The 21,516-nt window shown below is 50.2% G+C and overlaps 2 protein-coding genes across 15 annotated transcripts in view; one reads left to right on the top strand and one right to left on the bottom strand.

Annotated features, from left to right (window-relative positions):
• The window catches only part of SNX29 (sorting nexin 29), a 172,700-nt gene extending 169,544 nt beyond the window's left edge, over window positions 1-3,156 (bottom strand). For all 13 annotated transcript variants that reach the window (XR_010613610.1, XR_010613608.1, XR_010613609.1 and 10 more), the window contains exon 1: window positions 3,045-3,156. Coding sequence is in view for 8 of the 13 variants with exons in the window: in XM_065683773.1 (XP_065539845.1) it covers window positions 3,045-3,051 (7 nt within the window). In the remaining 5 variants the exon portion in view is untranslated. The remainder of the gene's footprint in view (window positions 1-3,044) is intronic.
• A 215-nt stretch (window positions 3,157-3,371) lies between these two features.
• DNAJA3 (DnaJ heat shock protein family (Hsp40) member A3) lies at window positions 3,372-14,442 on the top strand. 2 transcript variants are annotated; one of them, XM_065683782.1, is made up of 12 exons: window positions 3,372-3,558; window positions 3,699-3,823; window positions 3,900-3,983; window positions 4,723-4,929; window positions 6,013-6,165; window positions 7,181-7,328; window positions 8,116-8,180; window positions 8,985-9,113; window positions 9,534-9,649; window positions 10,244-10,341; window positions 12,483-12,599; window positions 13,346-14,442. In XM_065683782.1, the coding sequence occupies exons 1-11, from the start codon at window positions 3,387-3,389 to the stop codon at window positions 12,584-12,586; spliced, it is 1,401 nt and encodes a 466-aa protein (XP_065539854.1). In that variant the 5' UTR covers window positions 3,372-3,386; the 3' UTR covers window positions 12,587-12,599; window positions 13,346-14,442. The 2 variants fall into 2 exon arrangements, with proteins under 2 accessions (XP_065539854.1, XP_065539855.1); XM_065683783.1 differs by lacking the exon at window positions 12,483-12,599.
• Window positions 14,443-21,516: the final 7,074 nt, after the last annotated feature.

Raw genomic sequence — 21,516 nt, 5'->3', positions numbered from 1 at the left:
CTGCAATAAGGAAAATGACTAAAGCTCAACTTTAATTACAAGCCCTCATGAACAGGAACACGGATTATACACAAACTACGGATCTTCTCTACTGTTTCAGAACTTATTACTTCTACATCTTATGCCATCCACATGTCTGTGAGAACACGCACAATGCAACATTTCTCTTTATATTAGCAGTTTGAGACTACTCAAGAACAAATGCATGTAATTAATAATTCTGTGACCAGAAAAAATCTGTCAAATGAAAATACTAAGTGTGTGGGTTAAGATTGTCTTCCAAATGCAATACATGTTCATTCTTCAATTCACATCTCCTTGACATCTTTGCATCTCTTTGATGGCACAGAAATGGTTTGTAACTAAATACCAGACTCTGAACAACAAGAAGAAAAAAATGCATAAGTACAGAAAACCCAGAGATAACTGATGTTCTGAAAGATTGAAGAATGTTATATCAAACAGCCTTAAATTTACACAGACTGAGTGCAGTGCAATGCACATTTTGTCACAATCCTACTTGTAAATTTGTACTAATAAATTATAACTACACATGTTTGCAACCAATAATTTCATAAGCAGTTCCAATCACCAGCAACAGGGCTCCGAAGCCACATGATGTCTGTAAGTGAGGGCTGGCTGCAGTTTCAGCTCAATGCATGTTTTCAGAATTCTTCTGCTGTGCTTAACATAGAAACTTCACAGCTAGAAAAAAAGAATACTCAGAATCTAACATGTTTTAAAATTGAAAGATTAAGTTGTGTGTTTTTTCTTTGTCATAAGACTAGAAAACTTAGCTCTATTTAGCAATGTTTCGTTTCAAGTAGATAGAAGGTACAAATAAATCTTTACAAGCTCTATTTAAGATTTTGCTCTTTTATGGTCTTCATTTTACAAACTTCATCTTCTAAAAAAGCATATTTTCTTCAGATAAGTGCACCAATGAAGCCTGAGCAGCTCAACACTAACAGTGTATTACAAACTGACCAAACACCCTTCTACTGATTCAGAATAGCGTAAAGACTGCAGTAACATACAAATACAAAACACAGAATGCAGAAAACCAGCATTACTCAGAAAGAAAGGCTATATTTAGACCACTGCAATAAAAAAAAAGGAAGTTCAGACACGAGTCTAAAAATAATTGTGAAAACACAAGTGTAAGGTTGAAAAAACCTAAGAAACTCGCCCTCCAGTGTCTGAAAAGGCCTACAAGCATGTCCCATCAGGGATGTCCCATCAGTGACTTCATCAGGGACTGTAGTGATAGGACAGGGGGTAATGGGTTCAAACTGAAACAGGCAAAGTTCAGGTTAGACATAAGGAAGAAGTTCTTCCCTGTGAGGGTTGCTGAGGAGCTGGCACAGGCTGCCCAGAGAAGCTGTGGCTGCCCCATCCCTGGCAGTGTTAAAGGCCAGGTTGGACAGGGCTTGGAGGAACCTGGTCTGGTGGAAAGTACCCCTTCCCATGGCATGGGGTTAGAACTGGGTGAGCGTTAAAGTCCCTTCAACCCAACCACTCCATGATTCTGTGATAAAGCTTTATGCCACAACAGTTGCCACCTTGCCTTTTGAGTCACAGAACTCAAAAGAGAGCTCCCAAAGGTGAGTTTCCTAAGGAGATTTTTTGATTTGCAGAAATTTAACCAAGGCTTGTCCCAGGCTGAGGCTTTTTCATATTAAAATGCTGACTCTTAAAACCTTCGACACTTGGATTGAGTCTATTCCATTTCAAGATCTAAAACATCCGAGACTTTCTTTTCCCACAGTTTGAAAGATTTGACTGCTACTTTAACTTTTCACATTGCCAATTAACAGACTTCCCCACAACAATCTTTTTTTTTCTTCCTCTTCATCTTTTCTTCCATAGAAATCTTTTGTTTTCATCTCACCACAAAGGTGAGAACAAACCAGAGAAAAATACAGCTTAAGTGCTTTCATTTTTGGTTTCACTTTCAGATATTCCTGTTACCTGTAGAACATGCAGTGTTCAATTACTCCAGTTAACTCTTATACTTCTTACTGTCTTTGGTAAAAGATTTCACCACGTGTTAATTGAGGGTGGGAGATAAACATGCAACCTAATTTTGAGGTGCAGAGTACCATCAGCAACTTCCATTCCAGCATAGGTAGACTCATGAAAGCATTTACTAAACACCTCCCTTCTTAAAAAATACTAAACAAACCCTTGCCAATGTATTTTAAGACATACTAAGTGCCTATTTCCATTTACAGGAAAATAATTATTAAGATTTCTTCCTCCATCCCACCAAGCAACTCATTGTGCTGGCCCATTCAAGTGCTCTTCCTCCACTCCTGAAGGTCCTAATCCTTATGCAAAGCTTTTCAGTACTTCCCCTCACAAACACCTCAAAAGCCTCAGGATTCAGCGCACACACACACACACACTGCTTCACCCCAACACAGAAGCCAGAAACGCACACATCCACTGCCGACTCAGGACTGAGCAGAGAACAGCATCGATACATCCCAAGTACTAACAGGACCACTTTTTCCACTAGTCATGCTCCTGTCGTCTCTCACCGAGCGCACGTTAAGAAGTTTGTACTGGTTTTTGTTTTGTTTCAGCTTTTAACTAATATTTTCTCATGGTAATTTCGTTTCTCAGGAGAATTTGCGGCACCAGTGACCCCCGAGGCCAGCATCACCCGTACTGTGAGCCAGTGTCACGCTCAAGGGCAGGCTTTAGAGTTTAAAGCGAGCTAAAACACCTCTTCAGGGGGAGCTACGGCAGCCAGAACGAGGAGCGGGGTGCGTTGATGCCGGCAAGAACTGAGCCCTACTCCACGCTGCGGGGATAGAGAAGCCAAAGCCTCCCGCGCCCCGCCCCGACACAGCCCTACCCGGGACACGCGAAGCGGGGAAAGGGGCCTCTGTCGGCGGAGGACAGCCCCCCGCCAGCCTACAGGAGCAGCGGAGAGGCGGGGAACCCCCGGGCAAGCTGTGCCCGCGCCAGACCCGACAGTGCCCCAGAGACCCAGCTCCCGCACCGAGGGGGGCCCGCCGGAATCCCCCCTCACTCACCGCTCATGGCGACCGCGGGGCTGACGCCCTCCGTCCGCCCGACCCACTCCCTCCTCCCGCCGAGGCTAGCGCCGGGCCGGGACAACACAGAGGCTCCGCCCCGGAACCCTGCTCCGCCGCCCCGGAAGGTAAACACCGCCCGCCGCGGGCGGTGCAGCGCCTCCCGGTGCCGCCCCCGCTGAGGGGCGCCGGGCGCAGTCCAGCCGCCTCGCCCTCCCCCCCCCCGCCTCTCGCCGCTCCCACCTCCGCGCATGCGCGGTGACCGGCGGGCGCCGGCTTCTCGGGAGCGCTGCGCACGCGCACCGCCCCCTCGTCGTCCGCCGCAGCGCGTGCTGGGCCAAGATGGCGGCCGGTAGCTCCGCGCGCTGGCTGGGGGCCGCCGCCGCCGCCGCCGTCGTGAGGAGCCGCGGGCCGCGGGAGCCCGGGCGGCTGCCGCTCGTCTGGCTCCTGCGGGGGCTCCGCGCCACGCCGCGGCCCGCCGCCCGCCGCCTCCTCCTGCCGCTCTGCGCCGCGGGTGAGCGCGGCCGCGGGGGCCTCAGCGGGCCGGGGAGGGGGGCCGGGGGCTGTCGCGGCGGGGCCGGCGCGGTCCCGCCTCTTGCCCTTCACGGCCCCGTCCCGGCCCTCACCCGGTCCCTCTGCCCTCCTCTCCCGTAGGGACGAGCCGCGCTGCCGCCGCCTTCCACACCAGCGCCGCGGCCCGCGCCAAGGAGGACTATTACCAGGTGCTGGGGGTGCCCCGCACCGCCACCCAGAAGGAGATCAAGAAGGCGTACTACCAGGCACGTCCTGCCGCGGGAGCCTGCTAACTCAAATCTCGCGTGTCTTGTCTCTAATTCTTGCTTTCTTCTCGTTTAGCTGGCAAAGAAATACCACCCCGATACAAACAAGGATGACCCGAAAGCTAAGGAGAAGTTTGCTCAGTTGGCAGAAGCCTACGAGGTAATATACAGGATTTTATTTGATGAAAAGGAGGAAAGGTTGGAGAGTAGACGGGGAAACAGTTTTGGTGTGCATTTCCTGTAAAACCGTGGCTGGATTTTGGTGTCTTGTACTTCAGGCTTGAGCACCTCTGTCTCAGCGGTGTCTCTAGTAAATCGCTTAACCCAAGTATCTGATTTAGCTGAGTATGTTGGGGGCTCCTTCATTTTGTGCTCTTTCGTAGCAGCGGGTGACTGGTGTGGATGTTGTGGTCACCCCTGTGGAATTATCAGTCTCTTTAATCAAACAAAAACCCTGGCTGTAGTTACTGGCTGTTTTGACACAACAGTTCTTTTCACTGCTGTTCCCCAGGCCCTTCCTCCTTGCTCTTCAGCTTGTTCTTGTGCCAGTTTTTGCCCTCTTGGATTTTCAGATCTAGCCCAGCACTCACCAGCTTTCACCCAATACATTAATAATCAACTCTATAATGTCAGTTATATTTTTTTATTATAAATCAATAAAGTCTTCTTGTTTCCCTGATGCTGAGCTGAGAGGCATCAGGGCAGAAGCAGCTTCTTGGTTGGTTCTTCATGTGCTCCTGGGCTAGCCTTCTCATGGCAAGGTCTGAGAGCATGGAGGGCTAGGGGCAGCGAGGCCAGGAGCCTTGGATTCTCCCAAGAGGTGCTGCTGTGCAGTTACAGACTGCTTTGCTGCTGCAGATCTGCACAGTGTTGTGATGGCATCTTTCTTTGCCTCCAAGGTGTTAAGTGATGAAGTGAAGCGGAAGCAGTACGATGCATATGGCACAGCCAGTTTTGACCCTGGGGCGACGGGTGCCGGCACAGGGCGGCAGTACTGGAGCAGCGGTCCCTCCATCGATCCCGAGGAGCTCTTCAGGAAAATCTTCGGAGAGTTTTCGGGATCCCCTTTTGGCGATTTTCAGAATGTCTTTGACCAGCCACAGGAGGTATGAAATGAGTTTATTTGCTGAGTAATGAAAAGGAGAAATTAAAACCTCAGAAGCTGGAGAGAGATAGATCTGTCCCAGATCACTCGCAGAGCAAGCTTAAGCAAAGAATTGGTCTGGGAGCATCAGCATGCAAGCCTTCCGTTGTTTGTTGGGGGAGTCACATATTTTGATAAGCTGTGTAGGTACATTTTCCACACCTCCAGACAAAGTATTCTTTTCTGTACTTGAGCTACTCCATCTGGGGTTTCCTGACACTAGTTGGTGCTGCCAAACAATTCCAGTGTTGCAGAGGCATCTTTTCTGTTGTACAGTGATTTATATGTGTCTGCTTTGATCTGTAATGCTAAAAACCACAAAATACCTTTTAACTGTAAACCAAGCCTTCCAGCGTTAGGTTTGGCTGCTTAATTGGCTTTGTTTTGCAACCTAATTGGCTTAACTTTTCATTGAAGCCTGCAATAAAACCAGACCTGTGTCGTCTTCTTTGTACGGCAGCTTGGTGCTCTTTTAGGTGTTGACAGTTCGTGTGCTGCCTTCAGAAATGCTTGGGACTTGCTTCACTAAAAATGACCTTTTAATTCTAAACGGAATTTCCTATTCAGTGCAGTCATCTTTGCTGATGACTTCCCTTGTTGAGTAAAGAGTTTCTTGATGAAGATCAGATGCTGTCATTGGGGTTTAAAGCCTTCACCCTCACCTGTTGCTGAATTCCCATAAAATAAAACCTTTAGAAATAGTAAGGGTTTTCCTGAGAGCAGAATAACGTTTGACTTCTACTCTTACTTCCTTTTCTATTTTTAAATTGCATTTCTGCTATACAATTGCTCATCAGACTGGTGTAGCCATCATTTCTATAATGTCTGCTATCCTTTTGTACCCTTTTCATGTCTGTGAGACAGACTATTGCTTCCTCAAATGAGGTAAACCCTCAAACGAGTTGTGGGTGCACCAGTTTCTTCACCCTGTCTGTTACCTGAGTGTATTTTAAGTATGATTTTATATTTGGCCTAAACCAGTTTCAGTCTGCTTAAAACCCCACCACACACCAGTTGTAGATCAGTGTCTGTGTTTCCTGTACAGTATATCATGGAACTCACATTCACCCAAGCTGCAAAAGGTGTTAACAAGGAGATTGTCGTGAGCATCAATGACTCCTGTGAGCGATGCCATGGGAAAGGACATGAACCTGGTACCAAAGCACAGCGCTGTCACTACTGCAATGGCACTGGCATGGTAAGTACTTCTTAAGACATGAATTATGCGGTGCTTTTCCTTCTGGGACCACTTTTCTCTTCCACAGTGAAAAATTCTCACTACAGTCATCAGGTTTTCTTGGGCAAAGCCAGATTAATGTGGACTTGATGTTAATAGGCACTAGGAAGATCTGCTTTGTGTTAAAGAAGAGTTCTGCCCAGCTAACAGCACTAGTGTTAAGGCTACATCATCTGGTACCGCACGTCCAGCAAACCATATTACAGAATGTAACAGTTCTGAAATTACTTAATATTTATGTAATCTAATGATTCTGAAATTATTTGGACATTAAATGGGAAACTGAGGGGTGGAGGAGGGAGGAAGGTGATGGTAGCCTCAGGGTAATTGTGATTCATGTTACTTACAATAAGTAATGATCGAGCTTCAGGCTTTCAAATTCCGCACACTGACACTGGCAGTGACTCTGTGACCGGAATACCTTTGCACACAGAGCAATTGTTGGTCAGAGGCGGCTGAAAGCTCTTCCCACTGTTTCTTCGTGTGCTCCAGTCTGGTGGGTAGCTTTTCACAGTGCAGTCCGTAGTTTAGTTTCCATAACATTTTTGTGGTCACTGGCAATAATTCATGCAAGTGGATTGTCCTCAGATTCCTCAGAATACAGATACTTGTAGTTGCTTGTGAAATAGTGCTGTCAGGAGGACTGGTCCTTCTGGCACATTAATGCTTAGAGATGTGAAGTGTGTTTCCCTTCCCTTCGCCCTGAGGCACTTGCTCATAGTAGTGATGGTTTTCAGTGGAGATCAGAATACGACAGCAATTGTATCTGCTGCAGGTTCTCACAAGCAGTGACCTCTTTGGGTCTCTGTGCTGCTTTTCTGCACCACCCCTTGCTGAAGGATGTCACTGTCTGTCAGGTTGCATGTATGATTAAGAGGACTTGGATGTGCCAAGCCTGGCACTGGCAGTGTGTTGCGGAAGTGAAAAGTACCATCTGGGTATTAAATATTTGTACAATCTGTGTTTTCTTCACCAGGAAACGATAAACACTGGCCCTTTCGTAATGCGATCTACGTGCCGACGGTGCGGCGGTCGCGGTTCCATCATAACCACACCGTGTGTAGTATGTCGAGGAACAGGGCAAACCAAACAGAAGAAGACAGTGATGGTCCCTGTGCCAGCTGGTTAGTGTTGAGCTTGTGCACTGCTCTCTGTTAACTAACTAGTTATTTGCTTCCAGTTGGCCAAGAGCAAGGCACTTGCCTCCAAAGCCTGGCTGGTCCCTGCTAGAGCAATGGGAGAAGTTTTCCTGCACAAAGTTATCTAAGGAGCAGAGAAGGTTGGTAACTTGGCAGCTGAAAGGGCTGGTGATGAGATGAACTTTCTGGCCATGGATATAAATGTTTGCTTTGCCCTTCCTGAGGCAAAGTTTTGGTTCTTGCATGGGTCCTTCTAGGCAGGTTTAGAAGAGTGAAACTCTCAAAAGGCTTAATTTCTTGGGTCTTTCATTTGTCCTTTGAAGCATGGGGAGAGGGTGAGAATCTTGAAAGCCTTAGCTTGGCTCAGGAAGGTGTTCTGATGGTCTTTCTCACCAAAGAGTGGAGCTGAAGACGGTTCTCCAAGACCACCCTCAGGGAGCAGCCTATAGTTTTCCTGCAGCTCATGGCGGCTGCCATGGTCTTTAATCTGGTGCATTTCCCTCAAGAATTCTGTAGGGGTTGAAATAAGGAACCTGCTTGGGGTGTAGCAATTGTTGGGGATATAAACATGTGCTGACACCTCCTTCCTTGGACCACAACAGTTGGGCTCTTACTGAGAGTGTTACTGTGCTGCTTGCTGGTAGGTCGTGTGCCTTGTGCTGGAGGTGTGGGTGCTCCTGTCATGGCTGCGTTTTGGGGATCCAAGAGTTGTAGGTACACATGTAACACATGGATTGTAACATAAGGAACATTCCCTCTTTCCTGATTACAGGCGTGGAGGATGGGCAGACAGTGCGGATGCCTGTGGGGAAGAAAGAAATCTTCATTACGTTCAGGGTACGTATCATCAGCTATTTTCTTTATTAAGCTGATTGCCTGTTCTCTTCACAACTGTCTAAATGGGGCGTGGAGGAGGAAGAGTGAGTGATGCTTTGAAACAGCTGAAGTAACATGATCCACGTGAACTTCCTGAGACAGCAGATCTGCATTGTAACCAGTGGTGTAACGTTCAGTCTGCTTGTGGAGAGTTGTGCTGCTTGTTGCAGGACAAGGCCCTTACAGTAGAGGGCATCAAAATGCAGAGTAGGTTCCTGATGCCTTGGGTCTTTGACTTGGCAATGTGCAGGAGCTTTCTGCTCGCAGGGCTGGGAGTGCTGAGGAGGTCTTCAGGAATGCCTATGAGAGGCATTTGCGCATGTTCTGTACCTGGGGCCCTGTTCTCCTGTAGGTGTCTTGTCATGCAACTCTGTCGAGAAAATTTTTTTCAGCGACTTTTCAGTGGTACTGGAGGATTTAATTCTCTTCCACCCTTCAAAGGTGCTTGCCTCCCTCTTCCGGCTCTCCCCTGTTCAGGTACTGGACAAGGCAGTGTCTTCTTGGTCTCCACAGAATAATACTGGCACTGATAAATTAACAACAGGATTAGGGGAGGGAATTGCTGAACTAGGAAGCAGGCATCCTCCTAAGCCTCTGACTAGTCATGGCTGTGTGAGTCTAAAAGACTGAACATTAACTTACACTTCTGAGCTGGGTCTGACTGCAGTGTTCTGGTGTGTTTCCTTCAGAGAACCTTCAAAGCAGTTTACTGTGAGAACTTTGTGATGGTGTGCTCACTTCTCTTTGGAACTGCCTGCCTTTTAGGTTCAGAAAAGTTCTGTGTTCAGAAGAAATGGAGCAGATATCCATTCGGATCTCCTCATTTCAGTAGCGCAGGCTGTGCTAGGAGGTACAGCCAGATGTCAAGGCTTGTATGAGACAATCAATATCACAGTAAGTACCTTTGTGTGAAAGAGCTTGGGCAGCAGAGACTCCTTCTTTGCTGCAGAGGTGCACAGATGTCCTGAGTCTGCCAGTGTCGCGTTTCAGACTTGGTCAGGATTGAGTGTCACATAGTGTGTGACCTGCTTGCTCACACGTCCTTTCTGTGGTAGCAACAGGGAGAGGAAGAGCTGGCTGAACAAATCCCAGCCATGGTCTACAGGCCATGCAATGTTCTTTACATATTCCTTCAAAAGCTTTTGTCATTACAGACTTGGCTTCTGAATGTGTCCAGATGCATGAATGTACCAGATCTCTCCTGTCCAGCTTTGAAGCTTACTGGAGCAGCAGCTTGTTTTTATAGACACGTAATGCAATTACTATGGAAATGGTTAAACTGGAGTAATAAACGTGACACCTCTGTGTTCGTAGATACCCCCTGGTATTCAGCCAGACCAGAGAATTCGAATGAGTGGGAAAGGCATTCCCAAGGTTAACAGTTACGGCTACGGAGACCACTACATTCACATAAAGATAAAAGTTCCTCAGTAAGTAGAGCTAATACAAGTTTCTGTGAAGTCTTGAACTTTTTGGAAAAAAAAAAAAAAAAAAAAAAACCAAACAAAAACCCAAAACATTGCCCAGAAAGATTCTGTCAAAATTCCTGCTTTGTCAAGGTCCTTAATTTCTCTCTGCTGCGAATTCTAATGTGAGGTAGACTTTTGGGGTTTTTTAATAATACCATTTGGCAACCCAGCTCTAAAAATCCTGCACCCTGGAAATGCAGAAGTACACCCTTGGCTCCTGGGGTGAAGGAAACGGTTCACCTTGTCTTGCTGCACTTGGAGTTTATTCCTGAGGCCACCCCACCAGATGTGTGTTCTGTTGCAGCTCCACTTCTCAGCACTTGGGTTTACTTTGATTTTTCACTGTAGTTTGATGAAAGGCAGTGAGTCATCTCTTCCACTCTTACTCTGTCTAGATCATTAAGAGCTCTGTAGGGATTCTCAGTGTATGTCAGGTGTTTTCCTCTTGTACTTCCAGTAGCTGCCCCTCATGTGTGCTGCTGGAGAAGGTTAAGTAGAGCTCTAGATACATTTGTCCCTAAAGACAGCCGTAACCATTCTGTGTTGGACCTGCAGGAGGCTGACGGATCGCCAGCGAGCCTTAATGATGAGCTACGCCGAGGACGAGGCAGATGTGGAGGGCACAGTGAACGGGGTCACAAACACAGCATCAGGTGAGCAGTGCTAGTTGGTGCTCCTCCTTGAGGAGCTGGTTTGGCAGTGCAGAGTGCTTCTGGGGGGTTCCTGGGGAGGAAGGTGAGTCAGGGTAACCTTGAGACTGCGTCAGCACAAACTGCCAAGCACATTACTTTGAAAATGGTTTCAGTTTGATGTAACACAAAACAAGTTGATTCCCTCTTACCAGAAAGCATTACTTAGATACTTCTGGACAAATCTGTGGCTGAAGAGAGACACAGATTGAGATACTCCAGGGTCCTGATGAGTTGTGGAGTCTCACTGCGTTGATGATTGCCTGCTTCGGATCCTGGGCCAGAAGTAACTTGTCTTAGTAGCACAGGCAGGAAAAGAGAACGTGCTTCAGGACAGTTTTCTATGTGAGCTAATCCACTGTGCTTCTGACTGCGCAGGGATGTTTCCCCTTGAAAGCCAAAGGGGAGCACTGCTCTCCAGGCTTCTACAAGCCACATGGGGGACAGTAGGGTAGAAATGTTCTTTGATGCTGAGTATTGTCTCCAGTCAGTAGACAGGATCTGGCATGATGGAAGGGAGCAAAGTCATCTGGGAGCATTGTGAAGCTGCTTTCATCTCAGATTAAAAGTTCTGATTCAGCCATTGTGTTTTGAATGTCAGGGGTGAGATACCTGGCATCAGTAGCAGCTAAAGACAAAACGTGGTAAAATAGTAAGACAAGAGCTTTGTCTTTCATTATTGGAAAGCAATTTTTTCTTTGCTCATATTGGAACAGTGAACTTTAGAAAGTCCATTGGATTTCTTTCTGTGCTTCAAACCAAAAACGGTATTTATGACTGCGTAAAGGCACAGGCAAGAGCCTTTCAGGAGCTGCCAGATGATCCCAGGAACATGGGTCCTCTCTACTATGTGTGCCAAAGCCTGAGAACTAAAGGCTGAAGTTCAGGACATTAGAAGGCAGTATCTGCTAAATACTTACTGGTGCGATGTTCCATAGTGCTTTCATAACAAGAAGTTAGGTCTTTTCTACTGAGGGTAAGCATTAAAGGTCAGCCTGTGGCAGGGGGTGGAGAAGGCGAGAGATCTCCAAGCACAACACTTTCATTCCAGCTTTCTAAAGGCATTTATGTGCCAAAGGGGGAAAAAAATGCTCTCCAGATTTGTTTTTTAAACAGCAAACCTGCCAGTTTTTACCACAATTAATCAGCAAGGTGGATTAAAAACACTGCCAGTAGTGTGTGGTACAGAGACAGGCTGGTGCTGACAGCATGTTCTTGCTCTAGGTAACAGAAATACCCCGAGTGGATGGATGGAAGTGTGTTCTGCCACCAGCCTCAGTATTTCATAGCATTGCATCAGTCTGAGCTCTGCAGTCAGCTGTGGGAGGATGGGGAGGATTGGACTTTGTGTCCTCTGTGCACAAAGAAAGCTTGAGGAGGAATTAGGGGTCTTGTTATTGATGGTTTTGCCACAGAAAAAGCAGATTAGCCAAGAGGTCTCCTTTCTTCTTGCTATGGACACTTCTCAAGGGACAAACAATTTCTTGAGACCTGTTTATTCAGAAAATTATGTTCACCACTGCAGGGAAGATTCCTTATCCAGACACTTGATCTGAAATACTTGTAGCCTTTTTCACTCTAGCCCAAGTTAATTTTCTCCTTGTTTGTCAGAGCATTGCTTGTTATTACATGAAACGGGTTCCCTGTATGGTTTGGCACTGCTTTGCTCTCAAGGGTCACAACACAACCATGAAACAGGAAGAGAGATTGTTCCAGGAACTGCCAATACAGCTTTTCTTCCCTGTAAAGTGATGGCTGGCTATGGACAAGTTAACAACCTGGTTTTAATGGCAGACTCTTGATTCCAAGTGCTTATTTCCAAAGCCTGTGGGGTCCCTGACTCGATAGTGCAGCAGAATTCCATCAACAGCTGGAAGGCTGGGGAGAGGGCAAGGGAACACTGTTAGCTGGGCTCACAGTCATCTTTTCCACTTGTTTGGGTCCAGGCTCTCCAGTGTTTTCACGCCTGCTGCAGCCCTGTACTCGAGGACACAACTGCCTTGACTTGACCATTCCCTGTTTAGAATAACCCTCTTGCTTTGTCCTGAGTGCTGGCTGCTGGTGGGAGATGTATCTGACTGCAGCCCTTTGCTGTTTGTGTCCAGGTGGCAGGGCCACGGCTAGCGCTGACGCAGGCGGGGATAGGCCTGAGGCTGAGGAGAACAAGGAGGGATTCCTTTCCAAACTTAAGAAAATGTTTAGCTCCTGACACCCCATCTGAGGTAGGAGGCCTCTTGTGTTTTATTGTCGTCTTCCACCCACCACCACTAAGCAGAATTTGCACTTCTTGGGAGGTAGAAGCAGCAAAAGCGCAGCATTGCTTCTCACTTAGCCTCAGGCCTTCCAGCCACTTGTGTGAAAAGCCCTAGCTGTCCCCTGGGACCTGTAGCAAAAAGCCAGGGACTAAAGCACATTGTTGTTGCAGCAAAAATGCTGGGTGCATCTTCAGGGAGGCTGCTGGCCTCCCCTGCAGCTCTGCTTCCTCATCCACTCAGTAGCTGTACTCAGGTTAAAGTGCTGAGGGTGTTCCTGTTAGATAGAATGGGCTGTTCTGTCACTGCAGAGCCCAAGCTTGCTGGCAGGTGCAGGGGTCCTGCAGAGCCTTTGGTGCTGGAGTGCTTGGGCTGGACTCACCCCACCGCAGGCTTACAGCACCAGGAAGGCATCAGTCTTTGTCACAAAGCACGTTCAAGCTCCCTCCACACAAATGAGTACAGTGTTACATCTCAGGGTGCCAGTGAGTTGGTGTTGGCCTGCTGTGAAGGAGCACTGCATGCTTGGAATCATTCTTGACAGACACCAGTGTCTTGGATTCCAGCGGCTCGGCTTCCTGGCACTGCAGGCTTCAAATGCGTCTGCTGTGTGTGGTGACAGCACGATGGGTCAGGCGGGAGGTGTGCTTACAATGTGGGCTGCAGGGGCTGATGTGCTCAGGAAATGCTAAACGTCTCTCTTGCTTCAACCACAGGGAAGCGTTCTACTGGAAGCTAAGAACCAGCAGCAAATCATCTTTGCAGTTGGGGATGAATCCTTCTGGCAGTGGGCTCTGGAGAGCACAGGGTGTCAGCGGCATAGTGAGAATCCCAGCTGGAGAGGTGACACACCACTGAGGCACCAACAGCCATTGTGATAGAAAACCCACCCACCATCCCAGGACATGGTAATGAAGGAAAATACCAGCTTTGCAGAAATGCAGGGCTCTCTCTGAGGTTGCTCCACAGTCCCCACTGCTGCTGGAAGCTTGTCTGGTAAAAGTTAACATTGAAATATTATTTAGAATCCAAACCAGTGAAAATGTGAAATAAAAATTGTGTCCTTCCTGCAGAGAGCAGAGCAGTTTGCTGTAGGGAGCCCTGGATGGCTGCTGCTCACTCAGGTGCCCTGCTGAATGCTCCACTTGTTTGGAGAGCTTAGTGCTGCTTTTCTTCTCCCAGGAGACTTGGTGGGTCAGCAAGGTTTAATCCTGTCTTCATGACAGCCCTCCTTGTCTCACACAGCTCTTGGAGCAGAATATCCCTGGGGCTGGTCAGAGCTCTGCTGCCTGACTCCGTTAGCAGCTGGGGCGGGGGGGGATTGTCCTGCTGATTTCCTGAACAAAGAGTGGGGATGGAATCTGCCCTTTGCCTCAGGTTCCCTCCCTCAGTAACTGAAGTACTACACAACCGCTGTCGCTTCTGAAGGGGTGCGAGTTTATCACTGAGCCCTTTGCCAGTTTGGGACAAAGTCTTTTATTACATTAGCACAACCCCCGTAACGTAAATGATTGGTCAAAGAGTCGTTGTTCGTACGTGTGTGAGAATGCAAGTGAAGTGGATCACTCCTTCCAGGTGGTGGAGCTCGTGCAGTGAGTGTTTTCGTGGTTGCTGTAGCTCGCTGTTGTTAGTTACACCCTGCAGCTACCACCAGCCCACATACTAATCGACCACTTAAACAAGGACATGTCATAGTCTTGCCCATCTTAATTTGCTGAAATAAAACACGCGTTGCCTCCTGATTAAACTGTCTGTAAAGTGATTCTGTATCCATGTAAATAAGATTGACTTCATAAAGATATTTAACACCTTTTGTGCCTTGCTGCCTTGTCTGCTCCTCCAACCTTGTCTTCACCCCCTTCCCTCTGCCAGGAACAGGAAAGAAGGTCTCCTCTTGAACAGGAGTGTGTAGGGCTCAGTGTCCTGAGCCCCTCTCTGGTGGTTGTTACTGACTGTAAGCACAAGCAAAGACTGCCAAGGCCAGAGCTCTAACAGAGCAGTATCTTCAGTGTGGCTGGGGGGAAGGGGAGGGTGGTCAAAATTGCTTTTTAATTGAGTCTTTAAGTCCTAGAGTTGGAGAATGTTTTACTCAACTCACGGAAGCTCTAGGAGCTGAAAGGCCAGGCCAGAGCTGGGAGCTGTTGTTCTGCTGACAGGGTACACCACAGTGACCACACACTAGCTGTATAATATGCAGAGTTCATTAAACAAGCACACTAAAGCCAGTAAGCACACTAAAAGTAAACACACTAATGTGAACTGGGTGAGTATCTCTATATAGTGAATAAGTATAATAAGGCAAATCAGAGATACAGGTATGTAAGTAAAGTACCAAAGAAAGTTAGCAATGCGTTAGATCATTACTGTACAGAGACAATAGAGAATAAGAAGAAATATATCACCAGTTACCACTAAATCACCATGCAGGCCCACACTTCAGCTGGGAAACCCCACTGCAGCCGGTGCCAGGAGTCTCAGGTAATTGGGAGAAGTTCTGCATAGGGCATACACCCATAGGTGAAGCTTCTCTCATGGCCACAAACGGGTCCCACTATTCCCCCTTAGAAAAACAACCAGCTTTATGCCAGATCTCTAACTGTTTACTCATGGGACTGCGCAGTTTCTCGTGATCTCACCGCTGTTCACTCTGAGAGGGTTGGCCAGGCACCACAGTGCAGACAAGTATGAAGGTCATAGAGCAGCTGCACACCTAGGTTTTCCTGTCTCTTTCCAACAGTCACCATGAACACAAACATACATACTCTGCCAAATACACTGTGGCAAACAACATCCTTTGTTAGGGTTCTCAGTCATGAGAGGGAATCAACTCCCAGCTAGGTTCCCATCCATTACCGCTGTCTGGCTGGAGGAGTTGGGCTCAGCTACGATGTTACCTGGTGCAGGATGTCATTGTGCATTCCCCCTTCCAGGGCAGTGCTCTGCCTGGCCGGGTCTGCTGCACTGCCTGAGCCTGCTCTATGGAGAAACAAACCCCACTGTTTGGCTCCGGGGGAAGAGGGTGATCCTGGGGAAAAAGCTGCCACCACCACCTTGCCACAGCGAAAACACCCACAGCCACTGAACAACCGCCTCCCAAAGGCAGCGCGCAGCAGTAGCGCTTCTTACCAGCCTGCGGCTGCACAGCCTGTCCTCTTGTCCCGGGTACCCTGGCCTGAGCAGTCTTGTGGTTTAAACCCAGACAGCAACCCAGCACCAGCAGCCACTCACTCACCCCATGTGCCCCCTCGCTGGGTGAGATGGGGAGGAGAATCAAAAATGTAAAACCCGCAGGCTGGGATAAGAACATTTTAATAACGACAGTACAATGTAACACAAGGAGAGAGGTACAAATCTAAAGGGGAAAAGGAAAGACAAAAATACCTCCCCAGAAGTAACCTGTACTCATGAATATGGGTAATACCCCACAGAGTAACTTGCACCCAGGAGGATTACACAACTGCAGGCAGTGACAGGCCTGGCCCCTGTGGAGCCAAGAGTCCCACTCCTGCTACTCTGACTCCTGGGCCGTGCTCTCTGGCTGTGAGGACCAGGGAACACATTCTGGCTTTGCAAGGCCCGGGACCTGGTTTGTTTGTGATTGACTGGGACTTTTCTGGACTGGCCACTTGGACCATGAGGGCTGGGAAGGCTGCACCAAGAGCTGTCCCATGACTCCCACCCTGATGCCATGCCATTGACCCCTTGCCCCCAGGCTATTCACATGTGGTCCCAGTTAAAGCAAGCCCTGGTGCCCGTGTGATTTCCTTCTCTACGCTGCAGTGCTCCCAGCAGCTGGTCACAACAAAGGCTCCGTAAGCACCTGCCAAGGTCAGCTCCAGTGACATCATCCTGATCTGCCTTCACAACCTCAGCTTCCCTCTGCATCAGCTCCTCAGCCTCCTTCATGGTGCTCCATGTCACCATGCAGACCATGAAGGTCCCACCTTCTGTCAGAGCCCAGGCCACTCGTAGCCTGAGCCCCTGTAGGTGCAAACCTGTTTAGAGCCCTGGCCTCCCACAGGGCCCTGATAAAGGAAGCTGGGGCGAGCCGAGGCTGTGTGATGGAGCTGCTGGATCCCACGCTCTCCCCATGAGACAAGCATCAAGTCCTTCCGACCCATCCTCGGGCCGGCCCCACCGCCTGCTCCCTGTGCTGCTGCTCCAGCTGGGCCCTGCAGGGGCCCAAGCACTTGTTCACCACCACAGCAGGGCAGGAGGCTGCGGTGCAGGCACAGGTCAACTTGCCTTCGTTTGAATCAGCTCGGCTGGGCCTGACTGCTGCGGCAGGAGGGTTGTGGGTCCTCCAGTAATGGGCTTCCCGGCTGTGACCCTGCCCCTCTGGTGATGGATCCCCAGGGAAATGGCTTCTTGTGGGGCTGAGCTCCAGGACTGGTCCCAGATCACCCTCTGGCCACCTGGGAAATCTGGGGTTGGATCAGCAGCCCAGGTAACACATGACGGATGTGTGATACACGGCTGCAAAGAAGTAACTGGGATGTGTTAATTAACATAAATGAGTAATTATGAAAGCAGCAGGTACAGCCCCGACTGGGGCTTCTGCACAGTCATTTCTGCTGTGAGGGATCTTGCGCTGCAGCTCACCGGGAAGGGGGAGCTGATGGGACATCCCAGACGTCTCCTCCTGCAACACACCTCCCGACGGCAGGAGACTGCCACAGACCAGATGCCTGGGAGAGGGAAGGTTTTAACCCCCGTGCAGGCACAGCCCTAGGACTGGCAGGGAGCACGGCTCATGCCTGGAGCAATCCCTGGGCACAGCCCAGAGGGGTGGCTGGAGTCGAGACTGCTGCTTGCCCACCCTGACCACAGCAGCTCTCCACCATCAGCTGTCATTGCCTACATGCCCAGCTGTCATGCCATCTCATCTCTGCCATCACAGGCTGGTTTGGGTTGGAAGGGATCTTAAAGCTCATCCAGTTCCAAACCCCTGCCACAGGCAGGGACATCTCCCACTAGATCACCTCTGCTATTGCCTCATCTCCACCATCTCCATCATCTCCTCTGCCATCATTGCATCTCCACCGTCAGCCATCGACCACCTCTCAGCTAGATTTGATGAAGGGAAAGATGTGTAATTACAGATTTAGATGCAGCTTAGGGCTACCTTCTAGACATAGCCAGACCCCACCAGCGCAGGTGTCCCAACAGGATGTGCTATTTTCATGTTTTCATCACTTCGCTCTCACCCTGACCTCTCCCAAACCAGCCCAGCAGCAGGCGCTTTTGGCCCAACAAACAAGTCACTGGACATAAAGCAGGCAGCACCCTCCACCATGGTGTGTGATTATCCCATTATTCCCACGGGATGCGCTTCCCCCCTCTCCCCGGGGCACCGCCACTCTGCGCCGGGACTCAGGGAAAGCAGAGCTGCACACTGTGGGTCGCAGTGCTGCTGTGCCACCCTGCGCGCCCGCGTCCAGCTCGGCATCTCAGAACCAGTCGGAGTTGCCTGAATGTCAGCAAGCCCTGCGTTAGGATTTACAGATGAAGGGGTTTGCAGAACAAAAATGCGAACTACTGGTCACCGCCACTTGCCTGAGCAGAGCTGGGCAGGGGAGATCCCGCCGGTCCCAATGCTGCGGTGGCTCTGGCTCCTGAGGTGGGACACAGTGCTCCTTTGTGTGATGAGATCCACCTCCTCAGAATAAACTCCTAATTCGAGAAGGGATTCAGCACTGGCAGAACAATGACTGGAGGAAGGGCAGTTTACTCCCAGCCTTTTATTCTGCTCTTTCAAGGTACAACTTGAATTTAGTTGTGGAAATGTTTCCATGCATGGCGCAGTGAAGGGCAGAGCTGCCGCAACACCAGCCCCTTCCACAGCACGGGCCATGGGGGGGTTATGTGGCAAACCCCTCGGCTCTCCCAGGCCGGGAGAGCTCTTGCTTTCCATTCAAGGGAATTCGCTGTAATTTGGATCCTGTTGAGCCTGATGTGGCTCTCTTTGGAGAAAGCAGCCGTGGCTGGGAAGTGGCCATGCACACAGCACCCCAGCAGCACAGAGCCCAGGGGTCAGACAGACACGGGCAGTTCCTGGGCTGCTGCTTTTCAGGAGATAGATAGCTGCACCGATTTGCATAGGCAGCAGCGCTGTGCTGACAGGAAGGAAGGCTGAGCGAGACCCACAGCGCAGGAAGGGGCGAGGAGCAAACCGAAAGAGAGAAAAAGCCACCAGGCTGAACCGCAGCCGGTGGCGGGTGTCTGGGGAAGCCGGACCCACCTTCCCTGGTGCTGCCCTGAACACCACCCTGGCCACCAGGTCCCATCACATCCGTAGGTCCCGCAGGGGCAGGAGCCACCAGCCGGAGGGGTCCGTTTTCTACCTTAAACTTGAGCATCCAGGCGAGGAGGAGGCAAAGCTCTGGGGATAAAAGGCTGAGCAGCGGCGCAGAGGGGCTGCATCCTCCCACCGTGCTGAGGATGCCTCCTCTGCTCTCCGGCTCCCACACAGCCCTGGGGGAGGCAGCGCAAGGCCGAGGTAAGGTTGCGGTGGGGCTTTGGAGGGATGCGGGGAGAAGGGGAGGCGTCGCTCTGGCCTCCGGTGTGGGCACAAGCAGCTGCAGACCTCTTGCTGTGGTGGCCATGTGAAATGGAGGCGCTGAGCTAACGTGGCAGGGCCAGGAGCCGTTGGCAGAGGTCCCTGGAATGGGCAAGCTGTGGCCCCTTTTAAGAACTGAAAGGCCACAATAAGGCCTTCTGAAGTCTTCTCCTCTCCAGGCTGAAGAACCCCAGCTCTCTCAGCATTTCCACACAGGAGAGGTGCTACAGTCCTCCCTTAATTTCTGTGGTCCTTCTCTGGACTTGCTCCAACAGCTCTGGGTCTTTCCTGTACTGGGGACACCAGAACTGCACACAGTGCTCCAGGTGGGGTCTCACCAGAGCAAAGGGGCAGAATGCCCTCCCTTGACCTGCTGGCCATGTTCCTTTGGATGCAGTCCAAGGTACATTGGCCTTCTGGGGGGCCGCAAGCGCGTGTTGCCTGCTCACGTCCAAGTCAGGGGGTCCTTCATCGCTCTGCTTAATTAACAGAAATTAATAACGTGAAATCTTTTCGGTTCTGCCAAAAGGCGGCAGCTGCAGCCTGGCTTCGGGATGCGCTCAGCTCGAGGGGATGGCTGGAGGTGCTGGCTTGGCAAATGGCTGCGTGCAGCCCTGGAAGGGGATCAGTTCAGGCTGGATGTATGGCAAGAGAAGTGCAGGAAAGCTGCGCAGTTGTGTCAGTAAAGGAGCCTGAGATTCCCTGGAGAAAAGCCGGTGTGCCAGGAAGTGGTGGGAAGGTCTCACGGGGCTGGCTTCTCTCTCTTCCCACGTCTAGGGAAGAGAGCGCAGGGTGAGATGTTTGCTGTGCTGCTGGGGTTCAAGCTGCACCCAGACACATCACCCCAGACTGGGGACCTTTGATGAACCGGCTGCATGGGCAAACCCCACTGTTTGGAACATCGAGAAGGTTTGAGACAGAGAGAAGGCAATGTCTGGGTTGAGGGTTTCTGCAAGCTGCACTGGAGCAGCCATCTCTCTCCTCCTTCAGGTGCTTGGCTAATGATGCCGTTATTAGATCAGATACATGGCTTCTGGCACAGGGTGGCCCCAGGTTCTCATGAGAGTCCCAAGGCACAGGGTGACGGATCTGTCCGGGCAGGGAATGGCTGTATTATGAAAACCAAACCCACCTCCTGCCAGGAGGAAGATCTGAGAGGTCAGGTAGAGCAGAGAGGCAGTAAGTATCTGCTCTGTCCAGGCACCTCCATGCTGTGGCCCTCCCAGGACTGACACTCTGCCCTGGATTCCTTGGCAAGCTGTTTTTGGCCCATGTTGTACTTCCAGGAGCAAAAGCATATGTATGTAATTAAAGGCAGAGATGAGCCGAAGCAGCTACATCTAAGTCTGTGTTTTATGGCATTGGTGCCAGGCAGTTTGAACCCTGGAACAGGATGCATATGGCGGAAAACACAGAGGGTTGTCTCTGCACATGGTCAGGGGCCTTCCAGTGTGGTGGTTTGGGCTTCCAGGCACTGTTTGATTTTTGGCCTCTGCTCACAGACATGGTTGGATGTGGGGATGGTAGGACGTGGGAGAGAAGCTGCTGGAAGAATACATCAGTGTTGACTGGACACCCTCAGATGGGAGGACTTTCTCCTTGGCTGGCTTTTGGACCACACTGGCAAAAAAAGCATCAATGCCAAGTGCTTGCCAACAAAATCCCTCCCTGGGGCTTGCAGGTGCCATTCATCCCACCCTCCAGCTTCCTGCCCCACTGCCCCTGGGGACACAAGCAGCACAAGCCACCGGTGGATCCCTGTTTCTCTGCCTGCTGGTGGGGCAGGGCTGGGCACCTGCTCCTGCTTGATCCTAGCCAATCGCTAGCTGCAGAGCCAGGGCTGAGCTCCATGCATGTAGGACGGACATGGACACTGCTTTCCAGTCTCAGGCACATGGAGTGTGGCACTTCCCAAAGATGACTCCTCCCGGCAGCCTCGGGATCAGCTGGAGCACAGCCTGGGGACACCTTGGATCTCTGTTACAGAGATATCGGCTTCTACTGGCCACTACCCTTCAGACAGCTCTTGTGGAGTTGATCATGCCCTTCACTCTCCTAGGCTGCAGCCTCCAGCATCACTGGGTGGTCCCGGAGCTGCCCCTGAAACTTCTACTGGAAGCAGGAAACAAATCGCAGCCACTGAAGTATTTCTCTTGCTGCTTTATGTCTTCCGCTGCTTCACTCTCTTGGCCAGATGCCTTTGTACGAGGTGACCCACGGCTGCTGGTTTCCAGTAGCAGGGTCACACTTTGAAGTGGCATGGAAGGACACTATCAAGTACTCTCTGATCTTAGAGCAGGCTTCCCCCTACCAAAGGGCTTTTTCTTG

The sequence above is a fragment of the Lathamus discolor genome, chromosome 6, assembly GCF_037157495.1.
Source record: "Lathamus discolor isolate bLatDis1 chromosome 6, bLatDis1.hap1, whole genome shotgun sequence".
Lineage (NCBI taxonomy): Eukaryota > Metazoa > Chordata > Aves > Psittaciformes > Psittacidae > Lathamus > Lathamus discolor.
This window is presented reverse-complemented; position numbering and strand designations above follow the sequence as displayed.